General features: G+C 69.2%; 5 protein-coding genes across 5 annotated transcripts; 1 reads left to right on the top strand and 4 right to left on the bottom strand.

Moving 5' to 3' along the window:
- Positions 1-687: 687 nt before the first annotated feature.
- EFNA4 (ephrin A4) lies at positions 688-4,762 on the bottom strand. The gene is made up of 5 exons (XM_074164525.1): positions 4,653-4,762; positions 2,068-2,360; positions 1,073-1,141; positions 853-912; positions 688-776 (listed from the first exon to the last, which is right to left on the bottom strand). Exons 1-5 carry the CDS (start codon positions 4,760-4,762, stop codon positions 688-690), a joined length of 621 nt encoding a protein of 206 aa, XP_074020626.1.
- Positions 4,763-5,927: 1,165 nt separating this feature from the next.
- ADAM15 (ADAM metallopeptidase domain 15) lies at positions 5,928-13,248 on the bottom strand. Its single transcript, XM_074164515.1, has 25 exons — positions 13,173-13,248; positions 12,302-12,405; positions 11,588-11,664; positions 11,202-11,280; positions 11,019-11,095; positions 10,759-10,942; positions 10,620-10,685; positions 10,468-10,536; positions 10,181-10,350; positions 10,024-10,108; positions 9,809-9,957; positions 9,552-9,729; positions 9,289-9,381; positions 8,995-9,190; positions 8,815-8,923; positions 8,595-8,745; positions 8,448-8,525; positions 8,258-8,369; positions 8,010-8,148; positions 7,595-7,648; positions 7,232-7,337; positions 6,731-6,799; positions 6,458-6,529; positions 6,190-6,299; positions 5,928-5,973 (listed from the first exon to the last, which is right to left on the bottom strand). The coding sequence occupies exons 1-25, from the start codon at positions 13,246-13,248 to the stop codon at positions 5,928-5,930; spliced, it is 2,649 nt and encodes an 882-aa protein (XP_074020616.1).
- A 1,032-nt stretch (positions 13,249-14,280) lies between these two features.
- Positions 14,281-18,059, bottom strand: DCST1 (DC-STAMP domain containing 1). Its single transcript, XM_074164411.1, has 16 exons — positions 17,981-18,059; positions 17,770-17,895; positions 17,617-17,691; positions 17,394-17,522; positions 17,169-17,308; positions 16,905-17,082; positions 16,619-16,762; positions 16,243-16,364; positions 16,009-16,166; positions 15,747-15,846; positions 15,556-15,651; positions 15,351-15,477; positions 15,114-15,230; positions 14,869-15,011; positions 14,648-14,761; positions 14,281-14,526 (listed from the first exon to the last, which is right to left on the bottom strand). Exons 1-16 carry the CDS (start codon positions 18,057-18,059, stop codon positions 14,281-14,283), a joined length of 2,094 nt encoding a protein of 697 aa, XP_074020512.1.
- A 145-nt stretch (positions 18,060-18,204) lies between these two features.
- On the top strand, positions 18,205-22,127 carry DCST2 (DC-STAMP domain containing 2). The gene is made up of 15 exons (XM_074164410.1): positions 18,205-18,517; positions 18,601-18,771; positions 18,902-19,003; positions 19,118-19,312; positions 19,422-19,487; positions 19,607-19,820; positions 19,910-20,067; positions 20,160-20,324; positions 20,458-20,625; positions 20,727-20,827; positions 20,907-21,037; positions 21,160-21,275; positions 21,382-21,475; positions 21,558-21,797; positions 21,881-22,127. Exons 1-15 carry the CDS (start codon positions 18,205-18,207, stop codon positions 21,978-21,980), a joined length of 2,334 nt encoding a protein of 777 aa, XP_074020511.1. The 3' UTR covers positions 21,981-22,127.
- A 2,182-nt stretch (positions 22,128-24,309) lies between these two features.
- On the bottom strand, positions 24,310-26,432 carry ZBTB7B (zinc finger and BTB domain containing 7B). The gene is made up of 2 exons (XM_074164594.1): positions 25,306-26,432; positions 24,310-24,730 (listed from the first exon to the last, which is right to left on the bottom strand). The coding sequence occupies exons 1-2, from the start codon at positions 26,430-26,432 to the stop codon at positions 24,310-24,312; spliced, it is 1,548 nt and encodes a 515-aa protein (XP_074020695.1).
- Positions 26,433-27,332: the final 900 nt, after the last annotated feature.

The following is a 27,332-nucleotide window of genomic DNA, read 5'->3' as shown; positions in this document are numbered from 1 at the left end:
GATGGCGGGCAGCGAGAGGCCAGGGGTGGGGGCTGCAGAGCCCAAGGGTGATCTTGCAAACACTGTATTGCTCGGCTCAGTCACTACCAGGGGTTAAAACCAAACCGTAGGGGCTGGTCAGGCAGGAGGAGGAGGAGGAGGGCGTCTTCCCAGAAGACAGATCGGTGTGTCCTCGAAGGAGGACAAGGCAGCAGAGGGGCCTCCATCCGGCACCCGCTCCAGGGCCTGGGGGTCCCCGGCCTCCCCCAGGACAGGGGGAGTCCATGGGGGAAGGCACGAGATGAGGCGACGTCCCTGGGGCAGAGCAGGGGTTGGGTGAGATGTGGGGAGCCCAGCGCCGGGACAGAGTGGCCAGCAGGGCCAGTGTACGGCGGGGCCGGTGTTCGGGAATGCCGGTGGGAATCCAGGTCCCTGGGAGGGAGAGAGAGAGCATAGTCAGGGGATGCTGCAGCATGGCGAGGGGTTCAGCCCCTGGGGGCACCCCCCACCCATCAGCCCCCCGCCCCCTCCTCACCTTCCAGCCTGGAGCTCCTGGCCCTGGCTCGGCTCGGTGGGGGTCCAGCAGGTGAGTCGTGGCCCAGGGCTGCCCCATGGGCTCGGTGGGGTGGGGACGGCAGCAGAGGAGGAGTCTGGAAGGGGGCAGTGGGGCAGAGGAGCCCGTCTCCCCACCACGGGCAGCACCAGGGGTCAGATACGGAGCAGGGCGAGGAATGCAAGCGCCAGGCACGGGGTGTGGGGCTGCAGCGGGGCCGCGACACCCTGGGCGGGCACCGCGTCTGCCAGGGCAGGAGCAGAGGTGAGGGCGAGCCCACCCTCGACCCCCCGCTACCTCCCTGCCCACCCCATACTCACCCTCCGGCCCCCCGCGCCCACGGGGCTGCGAATTGGGAACCTCCGTCACTGGCTCCGGTGCTGAAACAAACCCCGATAGTATCAGTGACCGGCTCCCCTGGGACACACGGTGTCGCCCCCCGAGGCCTCAGCACCCCCAGTGGGGACTGGGCTGTTCCAGGGACAAGGGATGGGGAGCCCCAGACTTTTGGGGTGCAGCCACCCCCCCGGCCGGACTCACTGGTGTCTCTGCAGCAGACGTAGACCCGCAGCTTCAGGCAGCGCCCGGGGCTCTCGGGGCTGGGGATGGCTGGGCAGACGGGACACATCAGCGGGTCCCCCCCGGCACGGGCCCCCCAGCCCGGGAGGGGACCCCCCGAGGGCCGGGCCAGGCCAGAGCCGGGCTTGGGGCGCCCCCTCCCGGCGGGCGGCGGGGCCGGCACCCCCCCCCAGGCCCTCGCCCCGGGGCATCCAGACCTCCCGGGCACCCCGATCCTTCCCCGTGTACCCCAAACCCTGCTGCATCCATATCCCTGGGTGCGTCTGTATTCCCCCCCGTGTACCCCAAGCCCAGTTGCATCCCGACTCCCCCAGGGCATCCCGACCCCCCTGTTCACCCCAACCTCGGCTGCATCCAGAGCCCCAGTGCAGCCAGACCCTCCCTTACACCCTCTCCCCTCCCCAGTTGCATCCAGATCCTCGGTGCACCCCGACCACCTCGTGCACACCAATCCTCCCCCCCGTGTACCCCAATCCCTGTTGCATCCAGATGCCTGGGTGCAGCTGGACCCCCCACACCCGTGAACCCCAACCCCAGTTTCATCCACATCCCCCTGTTCACCCCAACCTCAGCTGCATCCAGAGCCCTGGTGCAGCTGGACCCTCCCCAACACCTCCCCTCCCCCAGGTTGCATCCAGATCCTTGCTGCACCCCAACCACCTCATGCACCCCAATCCCTGTGGCATCCAGACCCAGATCCCTGGGTGCAGCCAGATCCCCCCCCATGAACCCCAACCCCAGTTTCATCCAGACCCCTCTGTTCACCCCAGCCTCAGCTGCATCCAGAGCCCCGGTGCAGCCAGACCCGCCCTGACACCCCCACCAAATTGCCTCCAGATCCTTGGCGCACCCCAACCCACTCACATGCCCCCAAACCTGGTTCCACCCGGACCCCTGGGTGCAGCTGGACCCCGGTGGAACCCCACCCCGGCTGCGCCCACCCCCATGTGACTCACAGATGTAGTAGTAGGTCTCCCCCGGCTGGAACTCGAAGCCAAGCGAGAAGGGGGTGAAGCGTTGGATCTTCTCGGAGAAGCGGACAGGGCCGAAGGGCGACTGGGGCCGGTTGCACTCCCAGCGCTTGATGGCGCCGGGGGTCTCGTAGCAGCCGCGGTAGCCCTCCCAGTCCACTATGAAGAGCGCGAAGGTCTCTGCCCGGCTGGCGGGCACGGCCCCCTCGTAGTGCGGGCAGTAGATGTCCAGGTAGTCATCGATGGCCACCTGGATGGTGTAGTCGTCCCGCAGGAACCTGCCGGGCAGGGCGAGCCGGGGAGCGGGCGCTGGGGGAGTCATGCTGTCCCCAGGAGGGACGTCCTGCTGCCCCCCGCCCCAGCGGAGCGGGTGGCCAGGCTTTTTCTTAAACATGTCCTGGGCATCCGGTCACTCCACACAACCAGGCATCAGCTCGGATTAGCCACAGGCCACTGGAGCTGAATGGGCTCGGCCGCCGCGGCCGGGAGGAGCCCAGCCAGGCCGGCTGGGGCACAAAGCCCTCCACCCCAGGCACCCGCCTCAGCGCCCCGGGCACTGATCAGTGCCGACACCTTGGCTGCCCCACGTGATGCCTCCTGTGCCGGGACGGTGCTCGCAGGGGGTCGGTGGCCGGGGGCCACGGGAGGGAGTGCCCAGCCCAGGCAGGCCAGCACCAGCACGGCTGCTAGGATGGCGTGAGCTCACGCCTGTGCAAACACCAGGCCAGGGTGGAACAGACACACGTGCACACGCATGTGCGTGCGCACACACACGTGTATGCACACGCTCGGTCCTGCCCGCCCGGGACAGGTGATGGCGCAGGAGCCCCCCTCCCCGTTCCCAGCCCCACCAGGGCGGCACCCTCTGCCCCGCGCCCGCGTCTCCCAACCGGCCAGATCCTGCCGTGGCCCGGGCACGCACCAGCGCGGCAGGGCCCTGGCTTTGCTGGCAGTGCCGAGGCAGGGATGGGGCTGCTACGTTGCCGGCGGGTTGGCAGGGTCACCCGATCGTGCGTGGGCACAGCCGGGGTTTACACCCGGCACAGGTTCCTGGCAGCTGTGGCAGAGGCCGGTGCATTAATCACTGGGCCGGCAGCGCTGTGGTGCCGGAGAGGCTCGGGCCCCAGCGGCCGCCCCCCAGGCCAGGGGTTCTTGGAGGCCAGGAATGGGTGCGGGCTCCCCACTGACTCAGAGCACCCGCTGGGCAACGCTGGCCAGGACTAGCCCGGGCACAGTCGAGGGCTGCCGGGGACCAGGGCCCTGCCCTGACCCTGTGGAGGGGCACAGCCCACCCCCTTCCTGGGGCAACCATGGGTGGTGGGTTCCCACGTCTCCCACCTGCAGGTACCCGCTCCCGGGGTAGCAAGGCAGCATTGTGCCCCCAGCCCTCTCCAGCATATGCCCACGGGCCCCAGCCCAGCTGAGTGGGCCAAGGGCATGAGATTCCCATGGGGAAGGCAGCCCCCAGGCCTGGCACAACACCCCGACTCTGCCCCCCTGCTCCCTCAGCTGGGAAATGCCTAAAATGGAGGAGACGGGGAGGAGGGATGGGGCTGGCCCCGGCCCGCTGATAATGGCAAAGCCTGCAGGGAGCCCCCATGGCTGTGCCGGGAGACATCTGCCACGGGGACCTGCAGCCCTAGCAGTGCCACCCGGCTTGATGCCACCCAGGGTGACCCCAGGTTTGGTGCCCACTGGCCACCAGTGCCCCAGGGCTGTCCAGCAGCCCTGTGCCTGGGCTCGGTGCCACCTAAGGATGCCCAAAGCTCCCGGTACCCCCAGGGGTACCTGGGCTCGGTGCAGGCTGGTGCCACCGGGGCTGCCCACCAGCCTGGTACCACCCAAGGCTCAGTGTCCCGTAGGGACACTCACCGGCTCAGTACCGCCTGGGGCTTGGTGCCACTGGGGATTCCTGGTGGCTCAACACTGTCCAGTGGCTCGGTACTGCCCGGGGGTCAGCACCACCGGGGGTCCTCACTGACTCACTAACACCCAGGACTCGGTACCACCTGGAATTTCTCACCGGCTCGGTACCACCTGGGGGTGTCCAGTGGCTTGGCAACACTCGGTAGCTCGGTACTGCCCCGGGGTCAGCACCACCAGGGGTACTCACTGGCTTGGTAACGGCCGGGGATGCCTGGTGGCTCAGTAATGCCCAGGGCTCTGTAACACCGGGAGATCCTCACCAGGTCGGTGCCATCAGGTGCCCGGTACCACCGGGAGGTACTCACTGGCTTGGTACCACCCGTAGCTCAGCCCGACTAGAGTTCCTCCCCGGCTCGGTACCACCTTGGGATGCCCGGTGCCTCGGTACCACCCGGAGTTTCTCACAGCTCGGTACCACGGGGGAGTGCCCAGTAGCTCGGTACCACCCTGGGCTCGGTACCACCAGGGCTACTCACCGCCTCGGTAGCACCGGGGCTGCCCGGCAGCTCGGCGTCCACCCGCCCCACCCCTCCCGGGACCCACCGCCCGCCGTCCCGACCCTCCCGGCGGCGCGGGCGCGGGGCTCGGCGGGGCCCGGGGCGCACAAAGGCGGCGGGGGGAGCGGCGGGGGGCGGCGGCGCTACCTGGGGTTGCTGCCGTTCCAGTGGACGTCGTGGCGGTCGCTGCGGCGGAGGCCGCGCACCGGCAGCGGCAGCGCCCAGAGCAGGAGCCCGAGCAGCGGCGCGGGGCGCATGGCTCCGCCGGCGGCGGCGGCGGCGGCGGGGCCGGGCCGGGGCGGGGGCCGGCGGCGGCGGCGGGGGCGGCCCGGCACGGCACGGCGGGGCTCGGCACGGCCCGGCCCCCGCCCCGCCAACTTCGGGCCAATCCGCGCCGCGCCGCCGCCCGGCAACTTCCCCGAGTGCCATTAACCCTTGGGGGGCGGCACCGGCACCGGTAACCAGCACCCACCAGCACCGAGACCGATCCCTTCGACACCGGTCGGCACCGGGACCGGCACCTACCCGCCCCCCTCGCACCAGGACCAGCACCGTCCTGGTCCCTCGGGCATCGACTGTGACGAGCGCGGTACCCACCGGCACCGGGACCGGCACCTCCGGCATCCGTCGGCACCGGGACAGGGACCCACCTGCCCCCTCTCGCACCGGTACTGGCGCCATCCCAGTCCTTTGGGCATCGACCGGGACCGGCACAGCACCCATCAGCACCGAGACCGGCCCGGCACCCACCAGCACGGGGACCGGCTCCGGGACCGGCACTCCCGCACCGATTCGGCACCTCCAACATCGGTCGGCACCGGCCCCCACTCGCCCCTCCTCACACCGGGACCGGCGTCGCCCCAGTACATCGGGCATCGGGACCGGCGCTGCCTGGACACCCGGGACCGGCAGCACCGGCTTCTCCCCGCGCCCACCTCCCCCGCCCCCGGCCGGGTACCGGCACCCACCGGATGCCGGTACCGGCCCCCCGGGACGGGACACGGGGAGTGAGGGGTAACGGGGGGGGGGGGGGGGGGGGGGGGGGGGCACACACACGTGCCCGCGCACACGGGCGGCCCCTGCACGCGCCCACGTGGCTCCGAGGGAGACCCCCGCCCCCCTCCCCGGGAGGCTGCGCGCACACTCCCCGCAGGAGGGCGCTGTCGGCTGGAAGCAACTTCCTGCGCGGGGGGCGGAGCTTCCGGCGGGCGCCGCGCGGGCTGCCGGGAGTTGTAGTTCTGCCGTGCGGCCGGAGCCCGTCCCCCCCCCAGCGCCTCCCACCCGGTCCCCGGTCGGGCGGAGGCAGCGCGGAGACAGCTCACAGCCCCTTTATTGGCGTCGGCGGGGGCACAGGTGGGCGGCGGGGCCCCGGGGCCAGGCCTTCCCCCCGGCTCCAGCGCTGCAGTGGTCCCGGCCCGGGGCTCAGGCCTCCCGCTGGGCACCGGCGGGCGGCGGCAGGGGGGCCGGCCTGGGGGGAAAGAGGCGGGCGGTGACGGGGGCACAGCGGGGGGCCCCCCTGCTCCGGGTCCCCACAGCCCCTAGCCCTCCCTATCCCCCTCCTCTGACCCCCCTCCCTCCCCCAGCACTGTGCAGCCCCTCCCATTCTGCACCCCAACTCAGCCCCCCCCAACCCAGCACCCCCCATGCTGGCCCTTTGCACCCCATTTCTCCCCCCCCACCTCACCTGGAGGGAATCACCGTGACGTAGGGGGTCTCGCTGTGGGGGAGCGAAGGCCCCGGGGGGTCCAAGGGCAGTGGCCGCTGTGGCGGGGGGGGCTTGGCCGGAGCTGGGGGCTGCAGGGGAACAGGGGTGTCAATGGGCCAACCTCGCCCTGATGGGCTCGGGGGGGGGTGTTTCCCAAACCACCGCCCCTGCCCCAGGGGGGGCCCGGGGGGACGCTCGGCCCAGGCACACGCCGTCCTGCCCCACACGCCGGTGCTGCCGCCGTTACCTGCGTGCCGGGCGCCACGGGGTCCGCAGGCAGTGGGCGTGTGGGGGGGGGCGGCCTGTCCGAGGGGGGGGCCTGGGCAGAGAGAGCAGGAGGCTGTTTTCAGCGGGGGCAGAGCTCTCCCGTGGTGGGGTGCCAGCTCTTCGGGGCGGTGGGCACTGGGAGCCGTGCCACAGAGAGGCCACAGGTCATGGAGAGCTGGTGCGCAGCCAGGCATGCAGTGGTGGCCGGCGGCCAGGGGGGTGCTGCCTGGGCCCCCCACCCCGGCCCGGTTACCTTGGGCAGAGGGTCCGGCGGGAGAGGCCGGGAGGGTGGATCGGGCCGGGCCGAGCCGAGGGCAGCCGGCTGCGGAGAGAGGGAAAGGGGGCAGGCGCGCCATGCAGCCCCGCAGCCGGGCAAGCCGTGCAGCATGCGGAGACCCCCCTCCCGCCGCCAAGCTGAGACCCCCCCCACAGTGGGCAGCTCCAGGGCTCAGCCCCAGCTTGGATGGCCAGTGCGGCCCCCGGATGGGCACCGATCCCAGAGAAGCGTGGCCAGTGCTGAGGGTGGCACAGGCCCCCCAGAGAAGTGTGGTCCAAGGCCATGCCAGGCTGCTCCTGTCCCAGGTGCCACAATGAGGCATGCAGCCCTGGCATGGAGGGATGCTTGGATGCCTCCTCGGCAACAACCAGCCCGAACCCTGGTACCCACGGCAACCACAGCCTGTTACCACGGTGACAGCATCCCCCTCACCAGCATCCCTCTCCATCCCCATCTTTCCCCACCCCAGGATCTCACCTTGCTGCTGTGCATGACTTGCAGCTCCGTGGCCTGACGCCACTGTGGGGGCCGGGGGCGCTCAGGGGGGGCCTGGCTGCCCAACCGGGGCTCTGGCTGCGAGATCCTGCAGGGGAGAGGCAGGATCAGGCCCCGCTCATCTGGGCGGCTGGGGGGGGACCCTGCATGACGACCGAGCAACACCGACACCAGCAGAAGCCCAAGAGAAACGAACCCCTTGGCACCGGAAGATGCGACACCCTGCACCCCGGGGCTGCCCCACACCCCCCGGGCACTGCCAGGGGAAGATGGCAGCACCGGAGGCCTTGCGAAGCAGGATGGCTCAGGGACAGCCCCACGCCCAGGCGCCGGCAGTGACGTTACCCGCTCCAGCCGTCTGGGGCTTCTGGACCCAGGAATCGGACCCGGGTCTCAGCGCTGTGGGGAGAAGAGTGGGGGGGCTCAGCCCTGGGCTGGGGAGGGCGTGGGGGGAGGAACCGCGGTGACACGGGGTGACGATGCGTGACAGGGTCTGCTACCTGCGCGGGGGGGGATACAGACAGGCGCGCGCACACACACACGCACGGACTGTCACTTGCCTGGGGACACACGCATGCACACCGCTGGCTCAGCCACCATGGGACACACGTGTGCATGCAAACGCACATGCCCGTGCCCCGCATACCCACCGCACACATGTGCGTGCCCCCATGCAGGCAGGCAGTGCTGGTGCCTGCTGCAGCACACGCATGCACACCCAGAGGCAGCGCGTGCCACCCGTCCCCACTGTCCCCGTTACCTGTACTGGCAGGAGGTCCCTTTGCCGAGCTGGCAGAGGCGCTTGTGTAGTCCAGTGCGGCGGGCACAGCAGAGCCCCAGCGCCAGGGCCAGCCCCAGCAGCGCGCTCAGCAGCAGGGCAGTGGGCAGGGCGTTCCCCCCTGTGGAGAGCGGCACGTCAGCCCCCGTGGCACCCCACGCCAGCTCTGGCCACACAAAGCCCCATTCTCCATGCCCGCAGCAGTGGTGGCCGCCTGCCTCTGCCCTCACCTCGCTCCAGGCTGGCAGGGCCGCTGTCCTGGCTGCCCCCCTGCCCGGGGGTCTCGCACGTCGGGGGGGCCCAGCCCCGCTCGCAGTGGCAGTGCCCGTGGTTGTTGCACACCTGGGGTGGGTGACAGCGAGCCTCAGCCCCACTGGCAGGTCCCCACGTCCATCACCCGCCTCCTGGCCCCACACTCACCCCGTGCCCATGGCACTTGCTCTGGCACTGCTGGTCACCCAGCGCTGAGACGTCCTGGCACCGGTGCTGGAGGCAAACCTGCAAAGGGACGTGGTGTCAGCACCTGGTGAGCCCCCTCAGCTCCTTTCCCACCCACCTGGTGCTCACCTTTCCAGGGCCGCAGGCGGTGCCGGGCAGCACCATGGCCGCATTGCTCACGTCCTCGTCCCCAGGCAGGAGGGTCCCCTGACAGGACCCTTCTGGTGTGTCCCCTCGGGTGCTGCCGTGCTGGCACTGCAGCATTCCGCAGCTGGCGTCCCTGTGGAGACAGAGGGGTCAGGGGCCAGGAGGGGGCAGCGAGAGGATGGTGATGGGGGGTGGCACTCACCCCTGGGCACAAGCGATGTAGGAGCCGTTGGGGAGCTGCCCGCAGTGCCCGCGTTCATCCCCTTTTGCGTTCAGGGAGGCCATGCAGGAGCTGGAGATGGGGCCGGCGCCTGCAGCGGGGAGGAAATGAGCCTCAGCACCCTGCACCCAGCCCCCAGCCCCCGCCCTGGCCCCGCCGTACCCGTCCCCAGCAGCTGCTGGCACTGTCCCTCGTAGGTGGCACAGGCGCCACCGAAGCAGACGGCGTGTCCACCAGCACAGGGCTGCCCGTCCTGCAGGAAGGCGTCAGGTGGGCAGTGCGGTGAGACCCCATCGCAGAACTCGGGCAGGTCGCACTCGCCCAGTGGCTCCCGGCATAGGTATCCGGCGCGGCGCAGCTGCGGGGTGGCACAGTCAGATGAGTGGGCACCCCCAGGAAACCCACCCTGGGGGGCGGCTGCAGTGCTATCGCTGCCGGCTGCCCGTCCCCACGCACCTGGCAGTCCTGGCAGCAGGTGTCCCCTGAGGCACACTCAGCCCCTGGCATCAGCTGGCAGCTGCTGCTGTTGCAGCAGGGATCGGTGCACTCCTGCCAGCAGAGGGGCTGCAGTGAGCGGGTGGCACCGGCACCCCCCCGCCAGCCCCACGGCAGGGCCAGGACACGGCGCCCCTGGGCAGAGCCACGGCATGGGCCGCCCCAGGCTCAGGAGAAGGGAATGACAGCAGCGGGGACCCCAGCCCACCCGGAGCCCCCTGTACCACGCTGAGGCCGCAGTCACAGCCCTCGTCTGCCTCCACAAAGCCGTTGCCACAGCGGGGGCTGCCAGCCAGGCGCCGGGGCTCGGGGACGTTGGAGAGGCACCAGCCCTGGCCCTGCCGCAGGCTGCGCTCCAGGTCCTGCCGGCTGCAGTTACTGAAGCTCAAGCCTGGCGTCAGCCTGCGGAGCCAGAGAGGGGCCGGTGAGGTGGGGAGGGGGCTCAGTCCTGGCGCCCCTCGGCCCTGCCTGCTGCCCTCACCCTGTGGGCGATGCCATGATGCAGCCACGGTCCTGCCGGAGGTCGCTGCAGTCGCAGAAGCGGCCGGCACTGTCATGGCGCATGCCCAGGTTGTGCCCCAGCTGATGGGCCACCGTGGAGGCGACAACAAGGACGCTGATGGAGTGGTCCTGCAGGAGAGGGGGGGTCAGGGCAGGCAGGGGGCAGCAGGACGGGGCGGGACAGGTGGTACTGACCATGCTGACCCCCCCAGAGCGCACGGGGGAACACATGGAGGCTTGAGCCGACATCCCCACTGAGACGTCGTCAAAACGGGCACCCCTAGGGAGAGAGAGCAGGGGTCAGGGAGGGCTGACCACGTGCCCTGTCCCCCATCCCCGTCCCCCAACTCACGTGAGGAGCTGAGCGTTGTCGTGGGGCAGCCGTGGCAGCAGCTCCTCCCGGCGCCAGCGCAGAAACCGCTCCAGCGCAGCCCGGGCGCTGCCACCCACTGTAAACCTGTCGCCCTCGCTCCAGACCTCCACTGCCAGCAAGGCCACCCGCAATCCCAGCGGCTGGAAAAACTTGGGGGGGGGAGGGGGATGGGACAGGGGGGGTCAGAGACCCCCGGCCCCACAGTGGCGAGGGCACAGCCGAGCCGAGCATCGGACGGCATCCAGCAGGTCGCAGCATCAACTCACCGCATCCACCTGGTTGGCGATTTCCAGGGTCCGGGTGCGGACGCGTTGCAGGTTGCGGTAATTCTGGAACTGGGGGCACACAGAGGGCTCTCAGGGTGGGTGGCAGGGGAGCAGGGCAGCCCCTGCGCTGGGGATGTCTGCCCAGCACTCACCGCAGCGTGGTCCACCACCATCACCAGCTCCACGAACCGCTGCTGCTCCACCACTGCCCGCTTGCCCTGGGGAGCAGAGGGGGTCAGGGGAAAGGTGAGGGGACCCCCTCCGGTGGGGCAGAACTCACGGGGGACTTACCCTCTGTGGCCAGGGGGGCTCCGTCTCCTCCATCTCCTCCCAGGGGGGGTCTGGGAGGCCCTGTCCGCAGGCCCGCGGTGCCAGCCGGACCTCCCGTGACTGGTAAGCGATGTGCTGCCCCGGGGGGCCACCAGCGTCTGGCTCCAGCCCATAGCTCCTGTTCTCCGACAGCCGGAGGTGGCCGCTGGGGACAGGGAGAGGAGGCGTCAGCAGCACAGAGGGAGCTGGGCTCAAGGACCACTGGGGCTGGGGGGGCTCACCTGAGTCCAGCACAGGCACAGAGGCTGGCCCGGGAACCAGGGAAGCCCTGCACCGTCCCCCGGTAGCAGCAGTGCTCCTGCAACAGAGAGGGGGATTCAGGAGCTACCCCATAACTGGGGTCTCCCTGGGGCATGCGGACAGCTCGGCGACAGCGCTGGGGACACAGTGTGCCTGGGCCCTACCTGCTCGCTGGCCTCCTGCGTCACCCGCGTGCCATTCGGCAGGTAGTAGAGCAGCGCCCCGGCGCCCAGCACCAGCTCCCTGCCAGAGACACACGTCACCCGCACTGCTGGGACCCCCCGGCTCACCCCACTCTGATGAAAACGGGGACCCTGATACCTCCCACCCTGCTGCAGGTCCACCCTAGATGGAGACAGGTTCCCCCGGGACCCCCACGACATGTGTACCACAGATGGAGAGAGGCTCCCCCTGACCCCCACGCCTTGTGCACCATGGATGGAGACGGAGCCCATGGAATCCCCACCCTGCATGCACCGTTTGTGGATACAGGACCCCCAGGACCCTCATCCCACTCCCACCCCTCTGCCCCAGTCAGTCGCCGACTCACCAGTTTTGCTCCAGCTCCAGCACCAGTCGCGTCCCCTCCAGCTCCAGCAGGACCCGCAGCCGGGCAGGGAACCCCTCCTGCCACAGGCAGCGGTCAGAGGAGGGACCCTCTGCCCCAGGGGACCCGACCTTGCGCCTGGCAAGGGTCCCTTCCCATCCCCACTGCCCTCCGAACCGCCGTGACCCGCCTGGTCCCGGCGCGTGCCCGGAGGGAGGGGGCGGAAGGGATCCCCTGCCCGTCCTGGCCCCCACCCTCACACCCTGCAGGAAGCGTCCCTCCCTCCCAGGCTCATTGTGCTGGGACTGGCGGGGGTCGGACGGGGCTGGCCCCCCACCCCCACCACCCCCCGTGCTTCCTGCCCGGTGCAGCGCGGCGGAAACGCTGGAGAGACTCCCAACGGCCGCGGGGCGGGCTGGGCCCTTCCGCCCCGGCCGGGAGGGGTGCCAGGCGCAGGGTGGGTGCCCTAACACAGCAAGGTCCCTCCCAGCATCAGGAGAGCAGGGGAAGGGGGATTTGCTGGGGGACCCCTCCCCACTGCCCCTGGGACACCCAGGGTGTTCAGACCCCCAGGGACTTGGGGCAGGGGACCTGGATGCTGGGTTTCCCGCACCGAGAAGGGGACAGGAGGAGGTAGCAGGGTACAAGCAGCCCCCACCCCAGCATCACAAGCCCCTATGTGGCGTGGGCAATCCAGGGATGCAGGTGGGGGTTCACCTGGGTCGCCTCCACCAGGCTGAGCATCCGGTGGTCCCTCAGGACCCGTGGGGTCACGTGCCAGAAGTGTCCCAATTCCGCATGGCGCTGCTGCGAGCTGTCACCTGCATGGGGCCCAGAGCCGCTCCGTCACAGCTTCATCACCCATCATAGCCCGGTCCCCACAGTCCCCCGTCACAGCCCGGTTCCCCATCACAGTGTGGCTCCCCAGGGCCAGGGCAGGGGTTCAGGTTGGGGATCAGGAATGGGGACTCCCACACTCACCCCCGCAGCTCCCGGGGTGCCCCCCCGGGCAAAGCCGGGAGCATCGTCTGCCCGCACCGCCAGGGCACCGGCTGTCAGCAGAGCCCGGGGGACACTTGGAGGTGACCCCGCGGCGGGCGGTGGCGGGGGGAGCGGGAGCGCACGCCCCCGCCTCGGGATGGGCTTCCCGGGGTCCCCTGCCAGGCCTTGCGTCAGCCCCAGCCCAGCCGCCCAGTACAACCAGCTCGGGGACCGCGGCAGGGCTGGGAGGCCCGGCCCGGCTGAGTCAGTGTCCCTCACCCCCCGCAGCCCCCCCCTTCGTCCCGGCTCTCCAGGGGACCCCCGCCCTCCGGGGGCCTGGAGGATGCTGGAGCGGGGGGGGGGGGGATCCCCGCAGTCCCGGCTCCCCACGGCCCCACCACAGACCTGGGGAGCACCGAGCATCCCGCGGGGCTGCGACCCCCGGTCCCGTCCCGGTCCTGACGCCCCGCACAACCCCCCTCGCTGATCCCCGAGGGTCCCCCCACGATGTCCCGGAGGACGATATCCCGGAGGGGGCAAGGAGCGGAACCCCCGCGGGCTGCGTGCCACGGACCGACGACCCCTTCCCCACCCCGTCCCCGCTCACCTGCGCCGCTCCCGTTGGCCCCGGTGGCGAGAAGCGGCCCCGCAGCGAGGAGGAGGAGGAGGAGGAGCAGCCCCATCGCCCTCCCGCAGCCCGAGCGGGTCGCGGCGGCCCCGGGCCGGTGGCTCCCGAGCTGACCCGCCGCGGCCACCCCCGCCGCGCATGGCACCGCCGCCGCCACCGGGACCGGCCCGGCCGGGGAGGAGGAACTTCCTCTGCCCGCCCCCCCCCCCCCCGGCCCCGCCCGCCGCTCCGCCGGCGACGCCCATCCCGGCCGGCGCGGGGGGGGGGACACGGGCGGCCGCGCCGTGGAGACGGCTCCGGGGCTCCGCGCAGCGGCGGCTCCGTGTGCGCCGGGAGGCGGTGACACCGCCCGGTGTGCTGCGACGGGGGCTCCTGTCACTGCTGCTGCGGAGCAGGACCCCCGCCTTCACCATCCCGTGCTCCGGAGACTCCCGCCTTCATCGCCCCATACACTGGGGACCCTCGGTTTCATTGCCCCATACACTGGGGACCCTCGGTTTCATCGCCCCATACACTGGGGATCTCCTCCTTCTCCATCCTCTGCTCCAGGGACCTCCACCTTCATCACCCTCTACACCAGAGACTCCCGCCTTCACCATCTTCTCATGCACTGGAGACCCCCATCGTCACCGTCCAGTGCTTCGGAGGCCCCTGCCTTCATTATCTTATACAGTGGAGACCCCCACCCTCATTACCCCATGCTCTGGAGACCCCCACCTCTACCACCCCTTACAATAGAAACCCCCTGCCTTCATCCCCCCATACAGTGGAGACCTCCTCCTTTTCCATCCTGTGCTCCAGAGACCCCCGTCTTCATCACCCTCTACACCAGAGACCCCCGCCTTCATCACTCCATACACTCCACCCCCTGCCTTCATCACCCCATATTCTGGAGACCCCCACCTTCCCCCACCCGTACATCAGAGACCACCGCGTTCCCCATCCCACACGCAGAAGACCCCCCCCACCTCCATCACCCCCACACCCCCTTTCCCCGCTCTGTACACCAGAACCCCGCTGCGGATGTACCCCACAGACCCCACTTCACACCACACGGGGGGGTCACAGCCTGTATTGCTGGGCGCCCTCAGGCCGCGTACCCGGTGTCCTCGTCACTGCTCTCCTCGGAGAGGCCGAGGTCTCCGGGGGTGCAGACGAGGCACACTCTGCCTGCCTCCCTCCAGCAGGGCCGGCAGTACGGGGCGCTGCAGGTGGGTGTGGGGCAGACCCAGTCCTGGGGGGTCCTGGGGGTCCCGCACACCGTGCAGCTCCGGCGCAACCAGCGGCACAGTCGCGGCCAGCGCCGGCAGCACCACTCCAGCAGTGACGGACCCTGCAGTGGCAATGGGGACATGTGGGGCTGAGTGGGCGCCCCACGAGGGGACAGACCTGGGACGGGGGGACAGTGAAACCCCCCCCTGCCCCAGCAGCCCCACGTCCCCCTCCCCGCTCACCAGTCCCGGGTGCTGCCGTGCCCGCTGGGCGATGAGCTTCCGCTGCCGCTGGACGAAGCTCTGCCGCTGCCGCAGCAGCTTGTTGTAGAAGTAGAGAACGCGTCTCTTCTCTCGCTGCACCAGCAAACACCGTGAGGGGTGGCCAGGGGCCACCACCCCACCCCCAAAAAATGTGCCTGGGCTGTGCTGGGCCCTCGGCCGGTGCCAGGGCTGCCGCTCACCTTAGGGAAGTAGAAGGCGGCGATGGCACGGCGCAGGCGGTAGGCGTAGGCCTGGGTCAGGCAGAGCAGCACCAGCACAACCAGGGGCAGGCAGCTGTCCGTGTACTCCTGCCACTGCATGCTGCGGGGCTGCGGCAGGCAGGCTGGGGACAAAGTGGCAGCGCTGAGTCCCCTTGGACAGGCAGGGAGGGGTGGCCGGGCCATGGAGCTTGGGGGGGAGGGTCTCGTGCCCTGAGGAGGCTCACCGACGTTGGACGTGTCCAGCTCGATGCGGGAAGAGGTGTTGAGGGCCCCGACGGAGCTGCGCAGGAGCCGAGCCATCAGGGACCTGCCCATCACGTGCACGGATAAGTGGTGGCTGCCTGCGGGAGGGGAGAACGTGGGGGGGGCTGTGGGGCTGGGGACATGGGTGGAGGTGGGGGGGACGACCCTCGCCATGGGGCTGGGGGCTGCCCCCTGGTGCCATAGGGCTGGGGGCTCACTGTGGAAGGAGTACTGCACGAAGGAGTGCTCCTGGATGACGCTGAGCATGGTGACGAGCACACGGTCCAGGCCGCAGGCGAGGAGGAGGAGGAGCAGGGGCGCGATGCACTCCAGCAGCTCCAGCACCTGTGGGGAGCGGGGTCTGCCACAGCCTGTCCCCCCCCACCATCCCCAGCCCCCCCTGGCCCCCTCCAGCCCCCTCACCATGTTCTTCATCTCGGACGGCTGCACGGCCATGCGGCATGGGAAGATGACGGTTGAGACCTCTGCCTGGCGCAGGGGCAGCAGCGTCCGCTTGTGCTGGGGGAGGGGGAACGGGGTGGCTCAGCGCAGCCCCCCCAGGACTCCTTGCTGGGGATGGGGGGGCCCCTCACTACCCCTTCTCCCCCTCTCACCTGCTTTCTGCGTCGGGCATCGATTTGGCGGAAGTAGGTGGTGATGTAGAGGTTGTCGAAGGAGATGTCCTGGCAGTACTTCTTGGTGTAGGAGAAAGCCCTGGCAAAAAGGAGGGGGTCCGGGGGGTGCGAGGGACCGGCTACAGCTCTCCAGGATCCCCCCCTTGTCTTCATGCCCTCCCCGACCTGCTGCCAAAGGAGGGCTCTACCTCTACCAGCCCTGCAGCTGGTACCCCCCCACCCCCCCCGTCCTGGGGCTCACGAGATGAAGACGAGGATGAAGGTGAAGGAGAGCACCAGGCGGAAGAAGGAGACGGCCCAGCCCAGGCGGCTGCTGTGCTCCTGCAGGTGCGAGTTCACGTCCTCCATCAGCTGCTTCGCTGACATGTTGGTCTTCATCAGCATCTCACGATGGTACTCCTGTGGCAGAGGGGCCGTGGGGCCAGGCAGGATCTGGCCCCCACCCTGGCTCTGGGCAGAGGGGAGAGGCCCCCACCTGGTAGACGACACTGGCCGTGAATTCCTGGCTGAAGTTGCCAACGGAGGTGTTCACCTGGTCGTACATCTGCCCAAAGTTGCCATCCACGGGGATCCTGTTCTGGCACCATTTGTCCACGACTGCAGGGATAGAGGGGGGATGGAGCAGGGATGGAGCGGGGATGGAGCAGGGATGGAACAGGGATGGAGTGGGGATGGAGGGGGGATGGAGTGGGGTTGGAATGGGGATGGAGTGGGGATGGTGCTGGCAGAGCCAGGACCCCAGGTATCGCCTTGGCACTGGCCGCGGCTGCCATCCCGGGGGCTGCAGGGGGGGCAGAACTGGAGCTGCTCCACCGAGGGAGGACAGGGTGGGGGTCCCACACATCACCCACCTGTGACAATCTTGCAGATGATCTTGAGCTTCATGGGCAGGCAGACGAGGTGGCTGATGATGGGCACAAACACTTTCTCCATGCACTTGTCGTGCATGGAGTCAAACCAGTCCCGGCACTTCTGCATGCCCTGCTCGATCACATCTGGGGGGGCAGGAACACTCAGCCCCCTGGGAACCATCTGGGGTGCCCTGCAACATGGGGGGCTGACACAGCTGACTCCCCTAACCGGCAGCTGCCTGCACCATGTGCTGCCAGCCTCCTGCCCCCACCCCCCCCCGCTCACAGGCACAGCGCAGTTTGGTCTTCTTCTCGAAGAGCTCCTGGGTCTTTCGGCCGGGCCGGGGGTCCGGGTGCCGGCGCTGCCGCAGGTCGTAGCCCTCCTCACTGGCCACCTCCTCATTGAGCTTCACAAAGGCATGCGACAAGTTCTGCATCTCGTCGTTCAGCGTCCCTCCGCTGTGCTGCCGGGGGGAACACACACAGACACACACAGGCTTTGCCCACCTCCACCCGACCCCCTGCCGCCCCCTCGGCCCCCCCGCCTCACCGCCATGTCATCCATCAGGCTCTGCAGGGGGACCATGGACAACTGCCACAGCTGGCGGCTGTGGTTGATCTGCAGCTCGGCCACGCAGCCCAGCGAGCGCGTCACCTCCTCCAGGTTGTGCCAGATGTTGGCCACCGGCCCTGCCACCGGCAAGGGTGGCTCAGACCACGCCAGCTCTCAGGACCCCGCTGGGGGGCAGGGGAGAGGGACATGGGGGGACCCTACCATTGTAGATGGCGGTGAGGACGAAGGAGAGGACATAGACCCGACCTTCCTTGCCCAGGAATTTGGGGCCCACGAGCAGGGTGGCGCAGCGAAAATGGGGGGATGTGGCCCAGCCCAAGGCAGTCACCCCTGTGGAGAGCGGAGAGGTGTCCCCACAGTCCTGCAGAGAACCCCCCAGGGCTCCCAATGGTCCCCATCACCCCAGTCCCAGCCCCATCCTCACCTGCCAGCCCGTAGCAGAGCTGCACCTTGCGCATCTCCATGAAGTTCATGGGGACGATGAGGAGGTGGCAGAGCCCTGAAACAACACGCGAATGTGACCTGAGCCCCCGGTGCCACTGGCCTGACACCGTGCCTGGCACCAGGGCACACTCACCAAGGGCGAAGAGGGTCCCTATGCCGGCTCCCAGGAAGAACTTGCTGCCGTGGTACTGGTCCGGCTGGCTCCAGAGGAACCGGCTGCACGGGGCGGGCAGCAGTGAGACCACCAGCAGCTTCAGGGCTGGGTGGGGAGGGAGGCGTCAGCCCTGCCCTCTCCCTCTGCCCCGGGCAGCCCCAGCCAGGAGCAGGCTGGGAAGGAATCTCACTTGTGTTGGGTGGTTTCTGCCTCCTGTGTGCCTCTGTCCCAGCCGAGTGCACTCGCCCAGGGGCTGCCATCGGCTCCATGGCTCTGTGCCTCGCCGCGGTGACCGCGTGATGCTCCCTGGGAAACCGGCAACGGTGGAATGTTCCCCTGGAACCGACACACCGCGAGGCGCCCGTTCCCCCTGCCATATTCCTGCACCCGGAGAGAGCATCAGGAGAAACCAGCATGATGCTGGGCAGAGTCCTGAGGGGCCGGGGGGAGAGCCCGGCACCGCTGTCTGGGGGCAAGCAGCCCCAGAAAAAGCAGCAGCCAGGGGAGGCGAGTGAGGCACGGGAATTGGCCCGCAGCGCTGCCGGCTTTGTGCTGGGCTTGGTGCTGGCCAGCCTGTACGGGGCTGTGGTTCTGCTGGCCCAGGGTCACAATGTCTGGTACTGCCTGCTCACCACCAGCAGCCTGGGCACCGCGCTGGGGCTGGGCATGGCCTTCTCCACCAAGCTGCAGGTCACCGTGCTGCTCTCGCTGCCCCACATCTTCACCAGTAAGTAGCCATCGGTCCCAGCACCAGGAACTGCACAGGGTGCTGGGTCCCAGCTGAGCCCCAGGACCCCCTTGTCCCCGCAGGGGAGGGGAAGATGCTGATGCTGATGCTGGCGCTGGGCATGGCTGTGCAGGGCCCCTGCTCCAACATCGTGCAGAACTTCTCCCGCGCCGCTGAGTCGCTGTCGTGCGGGGCCGAGCTCACCCTCAACCAGACGGCCGAGAGGCTGCAGCGTGCCCAGGAACCACTGCTGAGTGAGACCAGGGACCTTGGGGATGTGGTGGGAGGGGAGGGTCCCTTCCCAGGGGACCCTCAGCAGCGCTGGCCCAGCCCCAGGCTGCCCTCGCCCCTTGCAGTATGGTCAGCGGTCCCCCCTCTCCACAGAAATGCTGGCCAAAATCAAGGACATCTCCCAAAAAGCCAAGGTGGTGGGTGACCATGCCCGCAGGGTCTTCCGCTCCCTCATAGACTGCATCAGCTACGTCGGTGAGCTTGCATCCCCGAGGGTCTCCCTGCCTCCAGCACCCCCTTCTCCTGCTGTGGCTCTGTCCCTGTCCCCACCACCGCTGCCTGTCCCTGACGCCTGCTCCCTGCCTGCAGCCCGAGCCCTGCGCAACGTCTGGCGGTGGCTGGCGAGCATGAGCAAGGTCTGCAACAAGGAGCTGGGCTCGCCGTACAACAACTGCATACGCCTCTTCAACGAGGCCAAGGACAAGTGTGATCGCACCATCCCCTTCCTCTCCTTCCTCTGCTACATCATCGTTGCCTTCAGGCCCCTCTGCAATTTGGCCAAGAGTGCGTGCGTGTGGGTCCCTGCCCCTCTGCAGTGGGGTGGGGGGGTGGCAAGGTGGACCCCTGCCCACCGGGGGGTGTCCACCCTGCCAGAGATTCCCTCTCTCCACAGTTATCCTCTTATTCTGCGTCATCCCCGGCTACATCCAGTCCTTCCTCAAGAGGAAAGTTTCAGAACGTGAGCATCTTGGTGCTGCGGGGGGGGGGGGGGGGGGGCGCGTCGGGGCTCCCTCTCTGCCCCCCTCCCAGCTCTTACCCTGACCCCCAGCACCGTGTGGCCCCTTGTCGCTGCCGCAGCCATCAAGGACACTCTGGACCGTGTCCGCCAGGAGTTTGAGTTCAACATCTCAGCAGTGCACCACTTCAACATCAGCCTCAGCGCCAGCAAGAGCCTGGGGCAGGTGGCCTCGGACATCATGCAGGCTGTGCGCCTGCGCCTGGAGCCCACCCGCCAGCTCCTGGGGCTCTTCCTGCACTTCTCCTTCTGCGCCATCCTCTACCTTTACCTCCAGTGAGTAGGCTGGGGTCCCGCTCGGGCCCCCGCCATGGGGACAGTGACCCAGCGCACCAGTGTCCCCAGCATCCCCCCTGTGTCCCCAGGGCGGTGCGGTACCGTTACCGGTACCTGCGGGATGACACCTTTGACAATGTGTACATCACCCGGCGCTTCGTGGAGCTGGACCTGCGGTGCGCGGAGGAGGGCAGAGCCACCGTCCTGCCCCTGACGGACAGGGAGTGCCGCCGCTACATCTCTCCAGGTCAGCCCCGTGCTGGGGGTCACCCCCCAGGGCCAGCCCCATGGCGGGGTCCCGGCACGGCACGGCCTGACAGTGCTCCTGTGCCCATCCAGTCGGGATCTGGCTGTCGAAACAGGAGTGGCAGCGGTACGGGCTGCAGCTGGTGGCCATCCTGCGCCACGTGCTGCTGGGGGTCAGCGTCATCCTGGCCGACTACAGCCTCTTCTGGCTACTTGACCTGATCCGGCACCTGATGCAGGGGGAGGTCGTCGCCAGGGGTGAGCAGCACCCACTACCCCGGAGCAGCACCCACCACCCTGGAGCAGCACCTTTGGGTGCTCTGCTGGCTGGAGGTGGGGGTTTTGGGACAGGGGGTGCCTCATCCCCCAGTCTGAGCCGCTCGCCCTGCAGCACCGGTGGTGCTGGGCATCAGCGTCAACGGGTCGGGCTACACCAGCAAGATCTTCAAGGATGTGGTATCTGCCTTCGACGTGCTGCAGCAGGGCAACATCACCGTGCTCTCGGAGCGCTGCCTCGTCCACCCCGTGGAGCCCGACTACGGCACCTACATCAACATGGGTGACTGGGGGTGCTGCACCTTCAGCGTGTGACCTGGGGGGGTGGGTTGCAAGGCGGCGGTGGTGGGGTGACCCCCGTGTGACTCATTCGCTTCCCACCAGGACTCCTTTACGGCGTTTGCCTCTTCACTGCCATCTTTGGCAGCTACGTGGCTCGCCTGCGCCGGGTGGTGTGTGCCATCTACTACCCGTCCCGCGAGCAGGTAGAAGCCCCCACCACCACCACCTCCCCACACTCCCTCGGCAGCCACCTGTCCTCACGCCTGTCCCTGGCCATGCCAGGAGCGCACAACCTTCCTCCACAGCACCATCCTGGCACGACGGGCAGGCCTGGCACGTGCCCTATACCAGGCTACCAAGCGACAAGCGGCCGATGCCAGGCAAGGCGACCTGCTCCTCTACCTCAGCGACAGGTAAGGAGGATGCATCCATGGGGCTGGAGCCATCATGACACCCATAAACGCCTTGCTGGGCATTGCATATGGGCAATGCTATCCCTGGGGGTGGCATTGCCCCATGGAACACTTGCTCACAGGGTGCCCGGCTTTGCCAAGGTGGCTCGGCTCCTGGGCATCCAGCAGAAACGCTGCCTGGCCTGCAAGATGGCACAGCAGCCGGACTTTATCAAGTGTGTAACACCCAGCTGCAAAGGTAGGACCACCCCCCTCTCCCCCCCTAGACTGGGAACATTCCCCCCCCCCCCCCCCCCAAAAAAAAAATATCTCCCACCCCCTCTCACAGCCCCATTTTCCCCCAGGGCTGTATTGCAGCAAGTGCTACAAAACCCTGAACAAGATCTGCTCCATCTGCATGAGTCCCCTGAGCTGCTGGGACGCTGGGGACGAGGAGATGTGAGCTGGGGGGGGGTGGCAGGGAGCCCACCGGACCCCAGGGCGGGGGGCTGGAACCCACCCTCCTGCCCTGTCCCCACAGAGACTCCAGTGATGAAGAGACGGTGGGGCTGTGGGTTGGTGCCGTGCGGGCCCTGCGGGGACAGGAGCGAGGGCAGCTGTTGTGGCATCGTGTCCGGGAGCTGGCAATGGGCCGGGGGGGTGGCCGGCGGCTGCCCCCCGAGTTGGCAGCCCAGCTGCGTGCCCAGCTGAAGGAGGAGGCCAGCGGGGAGAGCGACGGGGCCAGCAGCGAGGTGGACAGCGAGGACAGCTCGCTCTCCAGGTGAGGGCTGGCGATGTCCCCGGCACACCCTGGCACTGGGAGTACCGGTCCCTAACACTGCTGTGTGTCCCCCCCCCGCCAAGCCTGGACTTCGGCTACCAGGAGAAGCCTGAGAGCAGCGGGAGCGAGCTGGAGGAGGTGGTGGCCCTGCGGCTGCCCAGCAGCAAGGGCAGGGCCCGGTGACGGTGGCGGCAGGACGGTGCCACGCGGCGGCGAGGACACGGAGCCAGGCTCGGAGGACGTGGCTGGAGCCCGAGCCGCGCGGTGGAGGCCGGGAGCTGCCGGGGAGGGTGGGGAGGAGCCGCTCAATAAAGCACCCAGTCCCTGAGGCGCCAGCGTCCTGGTATCCTCAGCTGGGGACCGGCACCCCATGGTGGTCCCAAACTCGTGGTGGCCCCAGCCCTGCCGTGCCCCCAGTCCCACGGTGGCCCCATCTCCGAACCCACACTGCCTTGATGTCCCTGTCCCCGTTCCTGTGGTGCCCCCCCAGCCCTGTCCCCATGGTGCCCTCATGTCCATGGTGCCCCCAGCCCCACAGTGCTCCCAACCCCATGCTGCCCCCATCTCCAGCCCCATGGCACCCCCAGCCCCACAATGTCCCCATCCCCACACTGCATCCAGTTATGTCCCTATCCCCATGGTGCCCCCAGCCCTTCAATGTCCCTGTTCCTATCCCCACAGTGCCCCCAGCCCTGTCCCTGTCCCTGAAGTGCCCCCAACTCCATGGTGGCCCCATCTCCAGCCCTGTGGTCTCCCTGTCCCTATTCCCATGGTGCTCCCAGCTCCACTGTGCCCCAGACTCAGTGCCGCCGGCCCCAGCCCCTCACTGTTCCCATCTCCATGGTGCCCCCAGCCCCTCAGCACCCCTGTCCCCAGCCCCACAGTGCCCCTGCCCTGTCCTTGTCCCCGCAGTGCTCCCAACCCCTCGATCGCCTTGTCCCCAAGGTGGTGCCCTCAGCCCTGTCCCTGTCTCCATGGTGCCCCCAGCCCCACAGTGCCTCCAGCCTTGTCCCTGTCCCCATGGTGCCCCCAGCCCCACAGTGCCCCCAGCCCTGTCCCTGTCCCCATGGTGCCCCCAGCCCCACAGTGCCCCCAACCCCTTGATGTCCCCATCCCCATCTCCACAGTGGCCCCAGCCCTGTTCCCATCTTCTCAGTGCCCCCAACCCCATGCTGACCCCATCTCCAGCCCCATGGTTCACCCAGCCCCTCAGTGTTCCCGTCCCCATCCCCACAGTGCTCCCAGCTCTGTCCCTGTCCCCATGTTGCCCCCAGCCCCTCGATGTCCCCATCCTCACCCCCATGGTGCCTCCAGCCCTGCCCTGCTCCCTCCGGAGCTGCTGTGGGAGGGGGTGCGGGGCAGACAGATGGCCGAGCACGGGGGGGGTCCCTGCTTCTCCGTTTATTACCAAGCAGCCTTCGTTTAAAAAAACAAACACAAACAGACAGACAGACAGACAGAGGCGACCTGGCGGGCGCGGGGCAGGGGGGAGTGCCGCCCGCCGATTATTCGTTTGGTTCCTGACACCAGAGAGGTTCAAGTAGCCGAAAATTTCAAGTTCACCATAAGGCACTTTAAAGCCACGACGGGAGCTGAGCCCCTCGTCCCCATCACCCCTCCCGGCACCCCATGGCAAGGGACAGACGCGCGGGGGCCGGGCAGCGCTGGCGGGCAGCAGTGGAGGGGCCGGGGGGGGGGGAATATATTACATCATCTTTTTAAATATAGATAAACTCTTATTTTTAGGCAAATAGTGCCAGTCCCCTGCTCCCCCGGGGGGAGGGGGGGCTGCCCCCTAGGGGAGGGGGCATGTGCAAAGGGCAGAGGGGTGACCGCTGGGGCCCAGCCACCCCGGGGAGGGGGGTCCCACAGGGCCTAGGGGGGGCGGATTGGGGGGGGGGGAGTCGGGTGGGGGCCGGGGCTGCCCCACACCCGGGTGGGCTCACCCGAATAGTGCAACCAAGAGAAAGCAGCCGGGAGTGCAGGGGCGAGGGGGGCTCGCCGGGGAGGGGCTGCTCAGGGCGGGGGCGGCGGGGGGGGGGGACACAAGCTATTTACAGCGCGGGACGGCGGCCCCCCCCCCCCCCGCCAACCGGGGGGAGCGCAGGGCGGGGCCGCCAGGGGGCGCCCTGGCGGCCCCGCCCCGCGCTCCCCGCGGTTGGCGGGGGGGGGGGGTGTGTGTGTGTCCGGTCCCTGCCCCGCTGTTGGGGGCATCCACGAGGGGGTTTTGGGGAGGGACCCCCCGGTCTCGCTTCCCCCTCCCTCCCCATCCTCGCCGGGGCTCCGCCGCCCGGGTACGGCGGGCAGGGGGGGGACGACCCAGACACGGTGAGGGGTGAGGGGGATACCCGGGCACGGCGGGGGGGCAGTGGGGACCCCCCCACCCCATTGTGCAAATCGGCCAGGGGGGAGTTTCCCCCTTTGCATAACTGGGAACGAACCGTGACGGGAAAAACGGGAACAGAAACCCCGGCGGGCACGGCTCAGCACGGCACCCGCCATGGCGGCGGCTCTACGCCGTCTCTACCGGCACGGCGCCGTCCGGCTGCGGCCCTTCCTCGCCCTCTGCCTCCTCTTCCTCCTCCTTGGGCTGTACGGGACCCCAATAACGGGCGATGGAGAGGCGTAGCCCCTCCAAGCGCCCATTGGAGAGGTCGAGGCCGGGGGGTCCGGCGGGCGGCGGGGGCGGCTCGTCGCGGCGGCGGCGGCGGGTCCGCACCTCCAGGCAGTTCTGGCCCTTGAGGTGCCGCTGGAGGTGGTCGTCCTTGGCGAAGGCCTTGTGGCAGCGGTAGCACTCGTAGGGCCGGGCGCCCGTGTGCAGGTGCATGTGGTTCTTCAGGTCGTAGCTGTGCAGGAAGCGGGCGCTGCAGTGCTGGCAGGAGTAGGGCCGCTCGCCCGTGTGCTTGCGCATGTGGATCTTCAGCTTGTCGTTCCTGGGCGGGGGGGACATGGACAAGGCAAGACGTTGGTACGGGTCAGCCAGCATCCCCGGGGATGCGACTCTCTGGCCGCGGTGGGCAGAGGGATGGTGCAGGGATGAGCCGCAGGGCATGGGGGATGTGGCAGGGCAGGGGACTACGTCCCAGCAGGGGTGCACGGGGACCGCTGCGGCACCGGTGTGAAATGCATCCCCGTGTTGCACCGCAGCAGGGATGCAGGCAGGCACCAGTGTGGCGGGGGATGCTGCCGGGGTGGCAGGCAGGGAGGGTTGCTCCAGCAGCGCTCATGGTGCACAAAGAGCCCACAGACCGGGACTGCACCACGGCGGGGATGCGGCCAGGCGCCGGCAGGGCTGGTGGGGGATGCGGTGCCGCGGATGTGGTGCAGGGGATGCGGTGGCAAGAGATGCTGCCGGGTACCCAGCAGACACAGAGGGTCACCCCAGCAGCACTCATGGTGTGAAGCCGAACCCACCAACCTGCACCGCGCCATGCCGCAGGCGCAGCCAGGCTCCGGCAGGGGAGGTGCCATGGGGGATGCCGTTGCGTGCCCATCCGGCAGCACTCACCGTGTGAAGCGGACCCCGCAGACCTGGCAGGCGAAGGGCTTCTCGCCCGTGTGCGTGCGCATATGGCGGGGCAGCTTGCCGGCGCCGTGGATGACTTTGTGGCAGACTGGGCATTCCTGGGGCATCTGTGAGCGGCGCTTGCGTACCAGCTTGTCGGGCGTATCCAGCCCAGGCGCCAGCGACTCGTGGTGCAGCGAGCTCAGGTACGCCATCAGGTCGGGGTCGATGGCGTCCTCATCAGAGCCGGCCTCCTCAGGGGACAGGGAGGGCTGGTAGGGGAAGGGGAAGGGGTGCGGGGGCAGCTCCTCCTCCTCGGGCAGCTCGAAGCTGTCGTAGGGCAGGGGCAGCCCCTCGGGTAAGGGGGGTGAGGGCGGCCCAGGGGGCAGCGGGGGGCTGCCGCAGCCCTCGGCCTCGGCGGGCGGCTCCTCAGTGTGGTTGTTGAGCCGGGAGCCGCGGGCTTGCAGGAACTTGCGGGTCTTCTTGCTGCGGCGGGCGGCGGGGCGGGGGGGCGGCGGGGCGGGCGCCTCACCCTCCGGGAGGGCGGCGAAAGCCTCCAGGTAGCGGCGGGCGCGTTCGCAGTCGCCATCATCGGGGCCGGGCGCCTCCATCCCGCTGCCCTGCAGGATCTCCACACAGGCGGCAATCACGCAGGGGATCTCCAGCAGCCGGGCAGCCCGCAGCACCTCGCCCATGTTGGCGCTGCTGATGGTGAGCGTGGCCGTGTAGGCGAACTCCAGCAACGCGCCCAATGCCTCCGGCCCCACAAAGTCCAGCTCGCAGACCTCCTGCCCCGGCCCCGGCCCCGCAAAGAGCTTCTTGAAGTAGCGGCTGGAGGCGGCCAGGACGGCGCGGTGGGTGCGGTATTCCAGCCCCTGCGTCTTGATGGTGACATCGCAGAGGAGCCCGAGCTGCCGCTGCTCATTCAAGCAGCTCAGCAGCTCGCTGCTGTGCTCGGGGAAGGGGATGCCGATGAGGTCGTCCTCCGGGCTGGCCATTGTCCTCACCTGCGGGAAAGAGGGGATGCTCGCCCACCAGCCTGGGAACCAGCCGAAAGACGGCGCAGGGAGGAAACGCCGCGGCTGAAGCACCAGCTCTGCCACAAAGCAGGGGCGCGAGGAAACCTCCATTGCACAGGGCTCGGTGGCAGCGGCGGCACCAGGGTTTTGGTGGGACACCAAACCGGGGAAGGCTGGGGGCTGCCCTCACCCCCACCCAGCCCGTGACAGGGCTGGCGGGCAGCAGGGCCCCCCGCCGCAGCCCCCCACGCTTCCTCTGCCGCCAGCACCCGGCCGCCCGCGCCGCCCCCCGCGCCACCACAGCAAAGGGGGAAATCTCAGCACGGTGCCTTTGAACGGCGTCGAGGCGCGGCGTTTCCTGCCCCAGCCCACCCACCCCCCCCCCGGCCCCCCTGCATGGCCGGGTGCTGCCACTGGCTCCTGGCACCCTCGTCCTGGGAACGCGGGCCTCACCGGCGGCGGCAGGCGCGGGTGGGCAGGCGAGTGCTGGGAAGAGGGCCCCGAGGGCCGGGGGCCGCCCCACAGAGCCCAGCAGGGGCTGGGAACGGGGGCCACGCTTCCTGCCACCGCAGATTAGGATCTGCACCCGCGCCGCCGGTTCCTGCCCCCGCTCCCAGTGGGGGCCCGGCCCCCTCCCTCCCTCTTTGCCCCAGCCTGGGGCTGCTCCTCGCCCAGCCAAGCCCTGCCTGCGTGAGCCGGGCCTTTCCCACGCTGCGGCTGGCAGGGCTTTGCCTCAGCCATAAACCTGGCACTGGCACCGGGGTCCTCGTGGTGCTGCGCTGGCGACCCATGCATCCCCACTGAGCTGGCGCAGGCGGACGATGGAGGCTGTGGGAAGGGGGCACCCATTGCCCTTCTGACCCACAGGGAAGGTGCAGGCAGCAGCGGCAGCTCCGGCGCTACACCCTGGCCTGTGACCCTCTGCCCAGCCATGGGCGATGCCCTCCTGGGTGTCGGTGATGCCGGGTGACACCAGGGCAGCACGTCCGTCCGGCAGCTGCAGCCCCGCTG

Source organism: Numenius arquata, chromosome 27 (genome assembly GCF_964106895.1).
Source record: "Numenius arquata chromosome 27, bNumArq3.hap1.1, whole genome shotgun sequence".
NCBI lineage: Eukaryota > Metazoa > Chordata > Aves > Charadriiformes > Scolopacidae > Numenius > Numenius arquata.
Note: the sequence above shows the minus strand (reverse complement) of the source record. Positions and strands in the feature narration are given on the sequence as shown.